Source organism: Suncus etruscus, chromosome 11, assembly GCF_024139225.1.
Source record: "Suncus etruscus isolate mSunEtr1 chromosome 11, mSunEtr1.pri.cur, whole genome shotgun sequence".
Lineage (NCBI taxonomy): Eukaryota > Metazoa > Chordata > Mammalia > Eulipotyphla > Soricidae > Suncus > Suncus etruscus.
Window position 1 is genome coordinate 101,592,592 of NC_064858.1, and position 16,735 is coordinate 101,609,326.

Sequence of the window (16,735 nt, forward strand, 5' to 3'; positions counted from 1 at the left end):
TGCTCAGAAATCACTCCTGGCTTGAGAAACAATTGGGGATGCTGGGGGATTGAACCAAAGTCCGTCCTGGGTCAGCCATGTGCAAGGAAAATACCCTACGGCTGCGCCACTGTTCCAGCCTCACCATCTGGACTTTTAACTAAAAATAAAAATTGTGCTGATCTTCCTAAGTGGAGCAGACTTCATGTGTGTATCTCTGAGCATGATATGTAGTAAAGGCTTCTATTTTTTGGTTTGCGAAAATTTCACTTTAAATCTAGCAGTCTTTTAGTTTCTTGCCCCAGACAGTTATTTCACACTAAAGAAATAATCTCAGAATGACTCGGAATTTGCGGTGAGATTCCACTGGGGACATAGAGAGCCCCAGACATTTTCAGTTTAGAGGGGCAACCTGCATTTACCAACACTGTTTTGTTCTAACATAGATGAGACAAAAACAGTCCCAGTCCTGTGAAATGAATGGATGTTATTCAAGGACATGCTCTTGTGATAAATCATCTTATTTCAAGTAGAAATTTCCGGAAACCTATTGTGGATGTTCAGAAGAACTTGCTGCTTTATTGTTGTGATTGCAGGAAAGACTTGGAGAGTACAACCATGTACTGAAAGCAGCTCTTTTCAACCACAACTATTATGAATTGCCAATATCAGTTAAAGATCATGCATTTTCATCAAATTTCCATAAGGAAGTATGAAACGGAACTGAAATCAATTCTCTAAAAGTCCAAATATAAATACACAAAACATGAAATACTGATATGATCCTTATATTATTTGATATTTATTTGTTTGAGGGGGAGACCATACCCAGTAATGTTCAGGGGTCATGTCTGACAGTGCTCAGGGGATCATATGTAATACCAGATATATAACCAGATATATATAACCAGATATATAACCAAAGCAAGTCACCGTTCCTGCTGTATTATTTCTCTGGCCCTGAAGGGAATCCTTTTAAGCACTCAATCCTATTTCTAAAAGGGGTCCCTGCATTCAGTTTTGCTATTTTTGTGGGCTAGATATATAGATATACCACAGCTCTGCACCACCAATATGTCCGAGAACCCTGCCTTCTGCTCCTGTTACCTTCTCTCCATCTCTTCTTTCTCTTACTTCCTTTCCTTCCCTGTCCTTCTCAGTTCCATCCAGGGACTAGGATAGCCTAGGCCTCCCCACTTTGATACCTTGCTTTCCCTTGTTCTGCTATTCTACATACCACAGAGAAGTGAGGTGAGATCCAAATGACAATAAACCAACTCGAAAATGTGCTTGTCAAGGAGGCAGGCCAGAGAGTCTGAGGGAAACTCTGGCACACTGGAGAAGGCAAGTTGACACTACCAATAGGATTAGTGTTTGAACATCATAGGCCCAAAACTTAACTATGAATAACTTTGTAATCATGGTGGTTTCATATACATACATACATACATACATACATACATACATACATACATACATATATACATATATACTGCATTTTCTGGCATATAAGATGACTTTTGAAACAAAAAAAAAAGTGAACCAAAAATTGGGGGTCGTCTTATACGCCGAGTATATCCCAAAAAATGTTTCAATATGCCGCTAAACAAAAATTGTCTGAATATTGCCACAAAACGAATTTTCCAACTCGATCCTGCACCAATCACTGCCAGGCTGCTCGGACCGCCTCTCTGACTCAGCCAATGCAAGCAGGCTTTTGATGCATGCAGATTAGACAATGTTCTGGACCCGAATCTACACTGTCAAAAGCCTGCTCAGATTGGCCAGAGTCAGAGAGGAAGTCTATTACAGTAGAACCTTGGAACCTTTGCTTGTTGTGATTGGCTCACTGTGGTACATGAGCACAGGAACACATGTAGCACATGCAGCACAGGAACCTTCTGTCTGATACAGTGAATAGAGGCCAAAACCTATGTTTTAACTGCAAAATTAGGGGGTCGTCTTATATGCCGGCAAATACGGTGTGTATATATATACATACATACATACATATGTATATGTATATATCTTTTCTTTTTTGAGTTAAAAGTTGATGCCTGACAGCTACAAAACAAGAAAACTCCTAACTTTGAACCATTCATTTGTCTTCTCTTACGCCTAGTGGTCAGCCCATTCCCCGGGTGGAGTACACTGAGGAAGAAACCAAGACTTGGGGTGTTGTATTCCGGGAGCTTTCCAAGCTCTATCCCACTCATGCTTGCAAAGAGTATTTGAAAAACTTCCCTTTGCTGACGAAATACTGTGGCTATCGGGAGGACAATGTGCCTCAGCTGGAAGATGTCTCCCTGTTTCTGAAAGGTAAGACCTCAGGAGGCTTCGCAGACATTCTCCTTTGCAAGTTAATGTTTTTGTTTGCTTTTCAAAGACACAAGTTGAAGTCAAGGGCTTTGTTTCCCCCCAAAAAGAAAAACCCTTCGGATTTAAAAAGAGGAAAATTCCCAGAGGCCTCCTGTGGGAAGCAGAGCAGGGACTTTGGACAGGGAGATACCTCAGTGGTTTATACAGCTCCAGGGCCTGGCAAGTCTCTCTGTGGTAGGCTGTTTTCTGTGGTACACTTGAGGAGAGTTGCCATTTCTGTTGTAAGCACTTTTGGATTCAGAAAGTGTTGGGCTCCACAGGTATGCATGGAAGGAAATCGGGCGACTTTTTATTTGCTTTTTCAAACAATTTGTGCTGGATGAAGAAATATCCTGGATAATGTTGAACATGAATGCATTCTCTCTGAAGGAAAATAGTAAATTAATCAAATCAATAACTTTAAGCATAAATTCCTTGCCAGGGACTGCATTTCTTGCTGATGTTACCTTTTTCAATAAGACAAGTCTCGGGTCATTTTCAGTGCTTGCATTTTGTGGGGTCACTCTTCTCACCCAGTTGCCCAGGACAGCAGCTCCCAAAATTTAGGTCATTGTAGAGGATAGGCCTGTGGAAAAATGTTCAAACCATTCTCATCTCCTGGCTATACAAAAATAAGCCTCAAGGTGATGGGGTCACAGGTATAGTGTGTAGCCCTCTGGCTTTTGTGAGTGAGTTCTAAATAACTCAACCTCAATTTAAACTTTTTTGTTTGTTTGTTTTTTGATTACACCGGCAGTGCTCAGGGGTTACTCCTGGCTCTATGTTCAGAATTGCTCCTGGCAGGCTCAGGGGACCATATGGGATGCCGGGATTTGAACAACTGACCTTCTGCATGCAAGGCAAACACCTTACCTCCATGCTATCTCTCCGGCCCACTCAATTTAAACTTCTAACCCCATTGTTTAAATTTGTTTCCTGCTCTGTCTGGTATAAACCCTCTGTTAGAGCACAGAGTAATCCACATCTTCGTGACACTATTCTTTGATGAAAAATTATCTTTTCACCTATTGAAATTTTCACTTTCTTTCAAGACTCAGAGCAAGTCCTGCCTCTTCTTTATCTCAGGTTTATGACTGCTTTCAAGATTAACCCCTTTTCTGACTTGAGCTATGCCAGTCTTTTGGTTGTTTTATTTTGGTCTTGTTTCATTTGGGGGCTGCACCCAGCTATGTTCAGGACTTACTCCTGGCTCTGTGCTTAGAGATCATTTCTAGTGGTGCTCAGGGTGGCACCAAGAATCAAACTCAGGTTGGCAGCCTGCAAGGCAAGCACCCTATCTGCTGTCCTGTTGCTCCAGCCCCTAGATCTGGTCTGTCTCCAGAGGAGAGAAAGGCACAGTCTTATAGTGAGTACACAGAAAACCACACGCCTAGAGTGATAGGGAGATCTCAACTATAAACATCATCTCAGGATTTGTTTTTATTTATTTCTTAATTATGTATGTGGACCTCTCAACTGGTGCTCAGGGCCCTGTAGGGTCACACACAATAATGCTTAGGAAATCATGTGGTACTAGAGATTGATTGAATTGGGACTAACCATATGTAAAGTGCATGTATCTTAAGCTCTAGTCTATTTTTTTTTCTATTCCCAGTACCAGTGACAGTAGAAGAAATATTGTTGGGGCTGGAGTAATAGCACAGTGGGTAGGGTGTTGGCCTTGCATGCAGCAGACCCAGGTTTGATCCCCGGCATCTCATATGGTCTTCCAGCCCGCCAGGAGCAATTTCTGAGCACAGAGCCAGGAGTAAACCCTGAGTGCCAGCTGGCTGTGGACAAATATATATATATATATATAGTGAGCCATTGATAGTATTATTCACTTGGCACAGAATTACATAACTACAATCTTATTTTCTAACTAATTCATATTCTCCTTGAGGATCTTGCCTTAATTTGTCCCACTTTAATTTCAACTGAGAACTCTATAATAGATGTTATATATTTATCTTGGGTCTGATTACTCACGTTTAGGGATTTTTTTTTACTGCATCATTTCTCAAATTCTCAAAATTAGAACATTATCACATAATTTTTTATCACACCTGTTCTCAATTTACCTATATGATAGATTGCAGAATGCCTGGGCTTAAGTTCTCACTCTGTTACTTCTGACTTATGAGACTTTAGACTAGCTGCCATGATCTTTCTGTGCCTCACTTTCCCTTCTGTAGATTGGGTTGGGAGGGAAAATGAATTTTCATGCCTATACCCATTCAACATTTCTGAATCTTTTTTTTTTTTTGGGCCACACCCAGCAGTGTTCAGGGGTGATTCCTGGCTGTCTGCTCAGAAATAGCTCCTGGCAGGCACGGGGGACCATATGGGACACCGGGATTCGAACCAACCACCTTTGGTCCTGGATCGGCTGCTTGCAAGGCAAACGCCGCTGTGCTATCTCTCCGGGCCCAACATTTCTGAATCTTAACTATGATACTTATCATCTTTGTTTTTCACAACCCCCATGACTATATGCCAGGAGTTCTAGATCAATCATTGGTATTTAGCAAGAGCAATTTAGATGTTTTCCTTTCATTTAATTGGTTCATTTAAAATAGACCTAATTTAGGAAGATTGGGGCATAGCTCAGTGCTGAATGCCTACTTTGCAAGACTGGCATTTTCAGCTAATCCCTAGGATAACCCCACATATGCCAAGTGTAATCTGGCTGTTTGAGATCCCTGGTGCCACAGCAGTATTTGATGTCTGGCACACTGAAACCAGAGTGTCCAAGTATTGCAAACAAGTGTGTGTGTGTGTGTGTGTGTGTGTGTGTGTGACCCAAATTATTGCAATAGCAACTAAAAGGGAAAAGGACTAACAAAAAAAAGGTCCACCTAATTTGTTAAATGTTTATTTATTTATTTATTTATTTTTGTTTTGGGGCCCCACCCTTTAGTGCTTAGGTGTTACTCCTGGCTCTGCAATCAGAAATCACTCCTGGCAAGCTTCGGGATTATATGGGAAGCCTCGGATCAAACTCAGGTTAACAGCTGTGTGCAAGGCACTTGTCCTACCTGCAGAGCTATCACTTTGGCTTCTTGTTAAATGTTTAAAATAATGGTATACATAAACTCAAATTCTAAATGTTATGTTTACTTACTTATTTATATCTGGCTGTACTCAAGGCTTACTCCTGCAGAACTCTGGGCTCAGAAATCATTCCTGGGATCCAGAGAGAGAGCACAGTGGTGTTTGCCTTGCAAGCAGCCAATCCAGGACCTAAGGTGGTTGGTTCGAATCCCGGTGTCCCATATGGTCTCCCGTGCCTGCCAGGAGCTATTTCTGAGCAGATAGCTAAGAGTAACCCCTGAGCACCACTGGGTGTGGCCCAAAAACCAAAAATCAAACAAACAAACAAAATAAATCATTCCTGGAAGTGCTCAGGACTTCATATGGGACTAGACTGGAAGTCTAGTCCTATTCTAAAAATATTATATAAAAATAAAATGCATAGTGTGAAAGACTTGTAATTCACGTCGGTCAAATAAAATTATTAAACAAATAAAATGCATAGTTATTAAAATAAATGTTTGTGTACTACCACTCATATCCCATACATGGGAGATATTGACCTAATTGTTATAAAACAGAAGGAGAAGAAAACCCACTTTTATTTTTTGAATATTTAGGATTTAATGAATCAAAGTGAAAGCTTTTGAAACATTCATAATAGAGTTAGATTTGTGGGTTTAAGGAGGTTTGAGAACAAAGCAAATTTCATGTAGATAGTAGAAAGCCCAGGATGAACTTGCTTTATTAGCCTAGATAATTTTTGTTTGTTTGTTTGTCTTTGGTTTTTGGGCCACACCCGGCGGTGCTCAGGGATTACTCCTGGCTGTCTACTCAGAAATAGCTCCTGGCAGGCACGGGGGACCCTATGGGACACCGGGATTCGAACCAACCACCTTAGGTCCTGGATCAGCTGCTTGCAAGGCAAACGCCGCTGTGCTATCTCTCTGGGCCCAGCCTAGATAATTTTTGCCACTAAAAATCAGCTTTAACTATTCTGAGGTTGTCAAATGAGTTGAAGTTTTAGAATAGGAACCTTTACAGTGCTGATCTCAGAAATAAGAACAGGACATCTGTGGTGAATGTACTGAGTCTTTAAAAGAAAGAAACTTTAGGAAGCCCTTAGACTGAGAATGCAGTTGGCCAGCAGCCTAGCCTACTTCAATTAACAGTAGAGGGTGATGTCACAGATTTTCAGTAACTACTTCCCTTTTTCCCTTTACCAGAAACCAACAGAGCACATGGAACTTAAGGGTACCTCTTCAAGTTGCAGTCAATTGATATGATTGTTCTCATAACATCACAGAGGACAATTGAATTATGGAATTAAGGAGTTAGGTGATACTGATAGAAATTGTATGTAGTGTGAACTAAGATGCTAGTGAACGGAATGAGTTATTTGGGCAAATGACCACATACATGCAGAGTTGATCCCTAGCTATGTGTGTTATTTGTCTGTTTGAAAAAAAGAGGGCACCAGATTATAAGCAGTAAGCATCATTTCTATTGTAATCTCTGTATTTGAGCTTTCATAATCCAATATGAACTTAAATTCTGACTTTTTTCCCCCACTGCTCTTTCCGTTTGAAGGAATGCCTTGTTTCTATGGAAACCATCACTCACGAGTGTATTTTAGTCATCAAAAGTCACAAAGTGCTAATTGTTAACAGTTTATGCCATTCATTTGTCAAGAATATTAAGACCCTGATTGCTTTGTTTCCAGGACACCCTGATAAATAATAAGAAGGCTTGCTTGGAGCCTTACGTCCTTTTGGGTTAATAAGTAGTTTGGCTTTTTTTTGTTGCCTCTATAGAAAGATCGGGGTTCACAGTGAGGCCGGTGGCTGGCTATCTGAGTCCAAGAGACTTCCTGGCAGGACTGGCCTACAGAGTGTTCCACTGTACTCAATATGTCCGCCATGGCTCGGACCCCCTCTACACCCCAGAACCGTGAGTACTGCATAGAAAGCCAAGGCTGGACAGAAATTACCCTACTGTAATATAATCCATGTTCACTTTGCTTGAAAGTGACTAAGTCTCTCTCTTACCTCCAAAATTGTTTCCTCTCTCTAGCTACTAAGAGCCACCCAGTCACCTAAAAATGTAAGGTGACTTAAATTTAGATTTAAATTAAGATTTAAAATGTAAGATATTCCTTTGAAATATTAGACTCCACTGGGTATATGGCCTCCTCTAACTTTACCTTCATGCAAGCCCTCTGCTTTGCTCAGAGTGTTAACAAAATGTCTCCCTAAACCATGTTAAAGGTTTTGTTAAAGTCACAATGCATATAGACCATTTGGAAAATGCTGCTTTTAGAGAGTCAGGGTTCATTGAAATGCGAATAACGAAGATCATTCCTACATGCCAGGCATTTCTTGAATCAGTTCAGTTAATTCCCTCCAACTACTTTATGGTGTAGGTCCTTCCACTCCCCATTTTTTACTAATGAGGAGACAAAAACAAAGAGGAAAATTGAACAGTAACACACAGTCAGGACACATATGTCCGTCACATTGATGAAGTTCATGTATACTCACCCACTGTCCTCTCCCTTAGACTTTTTACACAAACTCAGAACTCTGGGCTTTGCTCTCCTGCGGTCTTAGGTCTTGAATATTCTTCCCATTCTACCATCATCTTGAGATCCATATAGATTGGTAATTTTTCTTTGATTCTGCTTTGGGAGAATCTGCCTCTGGGGATTTTATTTCCTTTCTGCTGTAAACTGGGTGGGCTAAGGGTGTAGAGAAAGTAAAAATGGCGATATCAAACTTGCTTTTGTATTATGGGTGGGGCTCTAGGGAAAGCCGTGAGCCCCTTCATGCTCATAAATTTGGCCTCAAGTCTCTGGGTGTGTGTAGACTTTCACAGAGAAATGTTCTGGTTCCTTTTCTATGTGAATTTCCCAACACCATCCACCTTCCATTTCCTCTTTTCTAGACAACACTATCTTTCTATCCTCTGTATACTCTTCCCTCAGAAATTGTCACTTTCTTTATTGCACTCCTATTATATGTAATTAAGCTTGCTAGCTTTTAACATTTTCTTAAAAATCTTTCTTTAATTTAAATGCAGTGGTCACAAGGTTATTCATATTACAAGTAACATTTATTCACAGATAAAGTTGTTTATGATTGAGTTGCACTCATACAATGTACAACAACAAAGCACATTTTTTTGTTTTGTTTTGTTTTGTTTTTGGATCACACCTGGCTGCACTCAGGAGTTACTCCTGGCTTTGCACTCAGAAGATGCTCCTGGCAGGCTCAGGGGACCTTATGGGATGCTGGAATTCGAACCAGGGTCTGTCCTGTGTTGGCCGCGTGCAAGGCAAATGCCTTACCGCTTGCTATCACTCCGGCTCCCAAGAAATCAAAGCACATTTCTTTTCTTTTCTTTTTTTTTTTTTTAAATAATATCTTTATTTAAACACTGTAATTACAAACATGACTGTAGTTGGGTTTCAGTCACAAAAAGAACACCTCCCTTCACCATTGCAACATTCCCACCACCAATGCCCCCATCTCCCTCCTCCCAACCCCCCCTCCCGCCTGTATTCAAGACAGGCATTCTACTTCTCTCACTCATTAACATTGTCATGGTAGTTGTTAGTGTAGTTATTTCTCTGACTGCACTCACCCCTCTTTGAGGTGAGCTTCATATCATGAGCCAGTCCTTCTGGCCCTCATCTCTGCGCATTATTACAATAATGTCTTAAAACCCATAGATAAGTGAGACTATTCTATGTCTCTCTCTCTCTATCCCTCTGACTTACTTCATACAGCAAAGCACATTTCTTGCCACCAATGTCAACAATTTCTCTCACCCTCCCACCCACCCTCCCTTGCCTGCTCTGGATCAGGCGTTTTTACTTTTCTCTCTCTGTCTTTCTTTCTCTCACTCATTTCTCTCTTTGTCTCTCTCGGGTTTTGGATTTTGGGCTACAATCAGCTGTTCTTAGGGCTTACTCCTGTTTCTGTGTTCAGAGATCACTCCTGGCAGGCTCATATAGGATCAAACCTTGGTCTTGCTTCGAGTAAGGCAAACTCCTTATCTGCTATAGGTGTTCTAGCACCCTAAATTAGATTTCTTTAGATACTTAAAATGAACAAACACTTACTGGGAAAATACTAGGTGCTTGGATTTTTTTAGAACAAGACAAAGATCTTGTGTTTCTGGAATAGGGGAGAAAAATAGAATAGAACAGCTGGAAAGGAAGCAAGTCATGATGGACTAATGACTTATGATGCTCATACTATGATGTGCTTTGTCCTTTTGAAAACAAAGCAGGGTGAGGAGATGAAGCGTGAGGAATGCTGCTTTTGTTGGGGGAACAGAATCATTGGGGTAGCCTCTTGGGAGGAACATTTGAGCATGCAGAAAATTTCAGGGAGAGGAAGAAGAATCAAAACAAAGACTTGAGATTTGGAGCTGTAATTGGAACTCTCCTCACTTGGAATACACTCAGATGAGTGCCTCGTCTCAATCTTATTGTGAGTTGTAACTTATTACAAGAGATAAATCCTTGGATTTTCAACATTTCAATGTCTAGCACAGAGTTTCTGGAACCTTTGGGATTTCCTAGGTGGTTGGAGAGTTCAACTTGTCCTTGGTTTTGTTACTTATCTGACTTCTTTGGATATTCCCCCTAAGTCATCCAAGACTAACTTGGACCTCATTGGCTGGAAGATTGGAGTCTGCAGTTCCACCTTGCTGGCTTCTGGGGAGGGAAAGTGGTTAAAGAATTAATCAATTGCATATTCCAATGATTTAATCCACGAGGCCTGTGTAATGAAGCCCTTGTAAAGCTTCTGAAAGAATGGTATCCCCAAGAGCTTGTGTGTTGGTGACATCCAGAAACGTGAGGAGAACAACACATTCAGAGAAAGTGCAAAAGCTCTGAGGCATTCCCTATATATCACCCAATGTTCTCTCACACTGGTTGTTCATCTATATGCTCTCTTCTATCCTTTTATAAGCCAGAAATCTGGTTAACAGAATGTTTCTCCAAGCCCTGTAATTCACTCTAGCAAAATAATTTGATTTCTAGGAGTCTGTGGGAACCTCATATTTAGAACCAGTGAGTTTGGATATGTAGATACTTAAATGTTTAGACCTCATAAATATTTGATACCTAAAACCTGGGGTGAGCTGATGGACGCCTTATCTCGGTCTCTGAGAAATGGTCGGTGCTGGTCACTGCACAGAAAAGAGGACACAGATAGGAGAATATAAGGGCAGATTTATTAAGGCTCAATGTTAAGGGCCCCCAAGTCAGAGAGACTTAGAGCTCTGAACTAGGGGAAAGCAGTCAATTTATACACCGTATGCTGCCTTTCTCACCCAAAATCATTGATTACATAAGTCAAAGCAAATGTACAGGAGCAGAAGGCTGATTAGGACATTGTGATCAGATTGTGACTTGACACTATTTTTCTGTTAGTCTAGACATCCTTCCTTACTGATTATGGGGCCCTACAGCCTAAATTCAAGGCTCTAGGTAGTGTGGCCAATTCATGCTCATCCTGTTTTATATAGTTTTTTCTTGCAATACTAATCCTGGGCCAGATCACAAAAAGCATAAATGGCAATTTATGTCACAATAAATTTGTGACTGGCTTTTGAATTGTGTGGATGCACTTGGCTTGTAGGGCTGAATTCTTGATCTGTGGCACTTGATAGTTCCTTGGGTAATAGTCTCAGAATTAAATTAAATTATAAGGCACCTCTTGGCTGTCATAAAATTGTTCCTTGTTGGTTGAAAATCCATTCCCCCAGGCCTCAAGACTGGAAATGGGTCCAGAAACCCCAAAGACCACTATTATTCAGGCCACCAGGGTTATCACTTTGCTTATGATGCTGTTTTGCTTGAATAATCTTGTGATTAATGGGCTGCCAGGGTCTTCGCTGGGGAGTAAAGAGCTGTTGGAGGTTCAAGCAATTAAGTAGCTGAGGGTTGGTAGGAGGGGCCCTGAGTGGAGTCTCTGGAGCCCCCCACTCCTTCTCTTAGGCAGACTGGAGGCTTACTGACCAGGTGAGTCCCTAGTGGGTCACTACATAGTTTTTAAGCTCCTTTCAGCTTCCTTGAAATTGTTTTCCGGGTAAACAAAGGTTACTTATAGGACTCAAGACATTTGGCAAAGAAGTGCTTAGAGTGGAGGGAAGGCGCAAAGGAGCATTGTCAGAGTTAGAAAGCCAATCTCTAAATCTAGCCCAGAGGGTTTACAAAGGGCTCTGTTTACAAATAGCAGCATTTTGTTAGTTCCCCCTGAATAACTGACCCTCCTGAGTCCTGCGTTAGCATGCCAATAGGTATGCAGACCGAGGACAAAGAAATGAGATTTTAGCCACTGTAATATTTTGGGATTATGTGTTATACTTTTACTAAAGCACTTTCAGCCAATTCATCTGACGAACATTTATGTGCAAAACTAGCAGGGAGGTAGAGTGGATTTAAAGATAAATAAAACATAGTGCTTTTTTTTTTTCTGACAGGGGAACTAGAAACATAAATAATTATGAAGGGGCATGGTTAGACCTATAATGAGGAAGTGTATTATAGGCAAGAGAAGCATGTGTATGCGAGTGTAAATGTGTTGTTGGGGAGAATAGTCTCCAATATCTTTTCAGAGAAGCTGCAGTTTTGAGTGAGGGGTGTAGAAGGGTAAATGGAAATTCCCTTTTTTCGGGCAAGGCAGGATCAGGGAGGCACAGGGAAACTTTCATGTTTAGAAAACAGTGAATGCAATATTGTGGAGGCATACAAAGAGCAAACATGTGCAAGGTTTGCTACATCAGTGGTTATAGCATGGGTTAGGCACCAAAGGTTTCTTCCTTCGGTCAACAAAGTAAAACTTGGCAAGCTGGGGGACATCTGGGTTCCCTCCTGTAGGCAATCAGGAATTCATCTAGGTTCTTAAGCACAATATGATAATCTTGGGTGAGAAAGATCATGGGATTGGACCTGAACAGTGAAGAGGATGAGCTTACTCACAAGCTGATATACTGGTGAAGAAACACTGTAGATCAGGTGTTGAGCTACCAAAGGTAGGATCAGAGGGCACTGAGGTAAAAAAGTGTCATGGCGATGGAATTAACACTACTGGTGACTACAGTAAGAGTGAGAATAAGGGAGGATCACTAAGTAAGTTTAGAGAGAGGAGTATAACCGATACTTATTTCTAATAATTAATAAGAATATTGGAGGAATATTTGATGGAAGACAGAAGGAAAGAGGATTTGGATTTGCACACGCTGTTTTGAGGTGCCCATGGGTGGAACTTCCAGAGGAAGTAGCATCTGGTTATTAGGTTATTAAAAATAAAGACAAGGATTTCAGAAGCATATCTGACACGTATATGGTAGACTTGCTTGTTTTATTATTCCATGCTCCTTTGAGGTAAGAGGTAGAGGAAGCCAAGTCAGAGGATAGTGACTTGGAATCTGTAAGGTTGGTTGTTTTTAAGCCTCTTTTGGGGTGTGTTTTATACCATTCTCATTTTGCATAATATTATTAGTGTTGTTATTTTATAAATTGGTAAAACGTGTGTTCAGAATCCAGAGTGTTTGAAATGTTGGACTGTCAGCATCAACTTCTTTTCTGCCACCTGTTCCATGGACATTTCTTTCATTTGCCCTAGAGCTGATCACCACTACCAATTTCAATGACATCCTTCTAGAAATTCATTTATGTGGACCAAATTCTCTGTAAAGATTCCTTTAATCCTGGTGTATTGCCAAGTCCAAAGTCCCTTCTCAGCCACATAGTTTGAATCTATGGGATGCTATATTGGGATTGCTGTTTTCTGCCCAGACTCGTTCACAGGCATTGTTTTTGTAATGAAATCCCATATCTTCAATTGAAAGCCAACGAGAGGGCAGAGTCTCCAATTTGTGAAGTTCAAGTTGGCTCCTGTGTTCAGTGCTTGTATTCTGCTTCCAAATAACTGCCTTCAATTGCTGAACTGTTGTAGTGGAAACAACGCTAATGAGACCAAGGTGAGCCCTGAAGATGCAGGTAGAAATGTGAGTGAGAGCAGCAAAGAGACATTATGAGAAAAAAAAATCTTTCTATCTTCTGCTTCAGTCCAGATAGAAAGTATCTTGATATAGCTTACAACACATGTGGGATTTTTATTTTTATTTACTTTTTGGGGGCTATTCTCAGCTGTACTTTGGGCTTACACCTGGCTCTGTGCTCAGGGATCACTCTTGGCTTAGCTCAGGAGACCATATGAAGTGCTAGAGATTGAATCCAGGTTGACTGTATGAAAGGCAAGCTCTCTACCCACAGTATTAACCCTACATACAGTCCTCACATTGTGAATTTTTAAACTCATTTGCATTTTATCTATTAAAGACTATGGGTTTTCTAAATTGGGCCAGATAATGGTTTATAAAAATGTAAGAAGTGGTAACAGATTGGGTTGGTTCCATGTTTTCTGGTATTGACATATTGGAAAATTAGTGACTGTGGGTTGTCTTGATGAGAGAAGTTGTTTTGCTATGTTGGTCTACCATGGTTGAAAGTTCACTGAGTCTGCAAAAGTAGAAGATGGCCTTGTTCTTTCTCCATTTGAATAGCATCAGACGTACCAATTCTGCTCTTCACTGTTGCCTAGTTACTTGCTTTAGAGTTTAGGGTTTCTTGTTACTAATTGAGTATTGAGATTTTCTTTTTAAAAAAAACTTTATTGATTGATTGATTAATTGATTGATTGGTTGTTGGGCCACACCCAGTGGTGCTCAGGGGTTACTCCTGGCTCTGCACTCAGAAATCATCCTTAGCAGGCTGGGGGACCATATGGGTGCCGGGAATCAAACTGGGTCCCTCCTGGGTAGGCCACATGCAAGGCAAGCACACTAACGCTGTGCTATCTCTCTGATCCCAGTATTAATGTTTTTAAGTGATTTTTTTTGTTAAAAAAATTAATTGGGTCAAATTCAAGGTGATTCCAATAATAGCATCCCTCTTCCACATCAGAATAAGGGGAGACGGTCAATTTCCATGGGTGTAGGTCTATCACCTAGTATGGGGTGTGGCAGCATACAAAAAAGTCCCCCAATCTTCTCCCCTCTTTGTCTTCCTGGAAAGTCTGCTATGGGCGAGTGGTCTCCACTCTCTGGCAACCTCATCTGTTTTATTTAGCATAGGGGTGCTCACTTCTTTAGCCAGTTAGGATCAGAAGCCTCCTTGTGGTGGAGGGTGTCCTGTACTTTGCTGGATGGAAAGCAGTGTTTTTGGTCTCTACCAAGTAGAAACTGAAAATTCTTTCTCACCTCAGCCAAAAATGACAGCCAAAGATATCTTTAGCTATTGTCAAATGTTCTTTGGTGTTTAGGGGTGTGGCTTTATCTTCTGGGAGAACCAATGTTCTAGGTTAAGAAATGCAATATGTCACACAAATCTTGCTTGTTCTGTCAGTTACTGAGCTCCTTCTTCTTAGAAGCAATTTTGTTTTCTCTGCAAGAATCAAATCTAAGTCTAATATTCCCTTGTGTAATTTCTGCTAGTTTCCTGCTTCATAGAGGGGAAAACTGATGTCACCTGATGCCACCAACCCTCATCTGCTTCTGCCTCCTTCTGTCCCATCTCTTATGTTCTGGTCACACTGGACTTCTCACACTCCCAACCCTTTGGCAGGTGACTCTTCTTACACAGACTTCTACTTCCTCCAGGATTAAAACTGTCACAATTTTGTCTGTGAAGACTTTCCAGGCAGAGTTAGATGTTCCTGTTGCCCTTTGTTTTCACGTTGAACATAATTATGGTTTTATTTGTCCATGGTTTCATGGTTTATGGTTCACTGGAGTTAACTCAAGGTCCCTTGACAAAGGCAAAACAGAAATGAGAAGATTCAGGCTAAGGTTGTAGTGGATCACCAAACTTGACACATCAAACAGAAAAGAAATCCAGCATGGACTAAAACTATGGGCAGCATTGCCACAAGAGGTGCCAGGTTTGAGACACACTGTCCGCTCAGGTCCCAGCTCCAGTCTGAGCTCTATGACATGAGTGAGCTCAGATATTCTCTGCATATACACAGACCTCTAGCTGCATGACTTCATTCTTATATTTCTATGTGTCATCCCTCATCCCATTTTCTCCGATTTCACAAAAGAGGGGATTTTTACATATTCCGTATGCAGGCAAAAATCATGAATCTTTAAAAAATGTTTCTGTCTTTTTGATGCCACTATGACTAGGAGTCATGCTCCATTAGCTGTGGTGCTTATATATATATATATATATATATATATATATATATATACATATATATATATATATATATATATCCTGGTTGCAGTGTTTGATAGTGTGCTTCTGATCACAGTGCTCACACATTAGTTGTGATGTTCCCAGATGCTGGTTGTATGCTGGTTGTGGCACTTGGGGTCCTGAGAGCAGAGTCTATGCTTGGTACATGTGGATAGCATTGGGGATCAGACTTCAGACTGATGGTTGCAAGGCAGACACTTTTGTCACTGTGCTATTCCTAGGTTCTTTGAACCGTTAGTGTGGGAATTTCAGACATCAAAGAAAGCTCCAAGGATAGGACATTTAGATGAAAATAGCCTTTTCTTTCAATAACACCTAGAAAGGCCAATTCTGCTAGCCTATTTAGTTTTTCATATAAAGACAGCTTTAGAATAAAGAACCGACTTCCTAGAACTGGAGAAGAGCAGTGATAGCACTGTGGAGGTTATCTATAATGCCTCTCCTTATTAAAATGAGAAAAAGAGAAGGAATAAAGAAAAGAAAAAAAGAACTTCAGCTCCCTGTCACACAATGTACAAAAACCACATTTCTCCCTGTTGAAACTAATCTGAATCTTGTTCCATGTAAAATATAGAAAAGCTCATTATCTTATCTTAAAAAATAATAATAATACCACTCGGTGACTTAGTCTGAATTCTAATTGAACATAGGTAAAATGTTATTTTAGGATGAAATTCTACGAGTTGCTAACTTCTACCAAACTGAGGGGCTGGCCCCTGGAGGCTGCCATGGAGGTGCAATGTGAAGTGGATGGTGTGAGGTATGGGATTTCCTCTCTTGGGGAAGTTGGAAAAGTAGGATTAGAAAATCTCTGGGTTCTCTTCCTTGTCAGGAAGGTGACCCAGTAGATTTGTGGACATATGGAGAGAATATAAGTGAGCTGGAAGTGGGACTTTTTTCTCATTCTGTGGTCTGGTTTGCCTGGTTGGATTTCTGTCCTTCTGGTGCACAGAGATGCTTTAGATTTTCAGGTGGTATTTGCACCCCACCTTGAGTTTTGGTTTTATTTATTTGGCTTTTCTGTTCTGGCATTCATTTCTAGAGGAACTGTGAGCTCTTAATTTTTTTTAAAAAAAGTTTCTA

At 40.7% G+C, this 16,735-nt stretch overlaps 1 protein-coding gene across 2 annotated transcripts in view; it reads left to right on the plus strand.

The window, feature by feature from the left end:
- TPH2 (tryptophan hydroxylase 2) overlaps positions 1-16,735 on the plus strand; it is a 132,634-nt gene that overhangs the window by 39,569 nt on the left and 76,330 nt on the right. For both annotated transcript variants that reach the window (XM_049782762.1, XM_049782761.1), the window contains exons 6-7: positions 2,102-2,298; positions 7,185-7,320. In XM_049782762.1, coding sequence (XP_049638719.1) covers positions 2,102-2,298; positions 7,185-7,320 — 333 coding nt within the window. The remainder of the gene's footprint in view (positions 1-2,101; positions 2,299-7,184; positions 7,321-16,735) is intronic.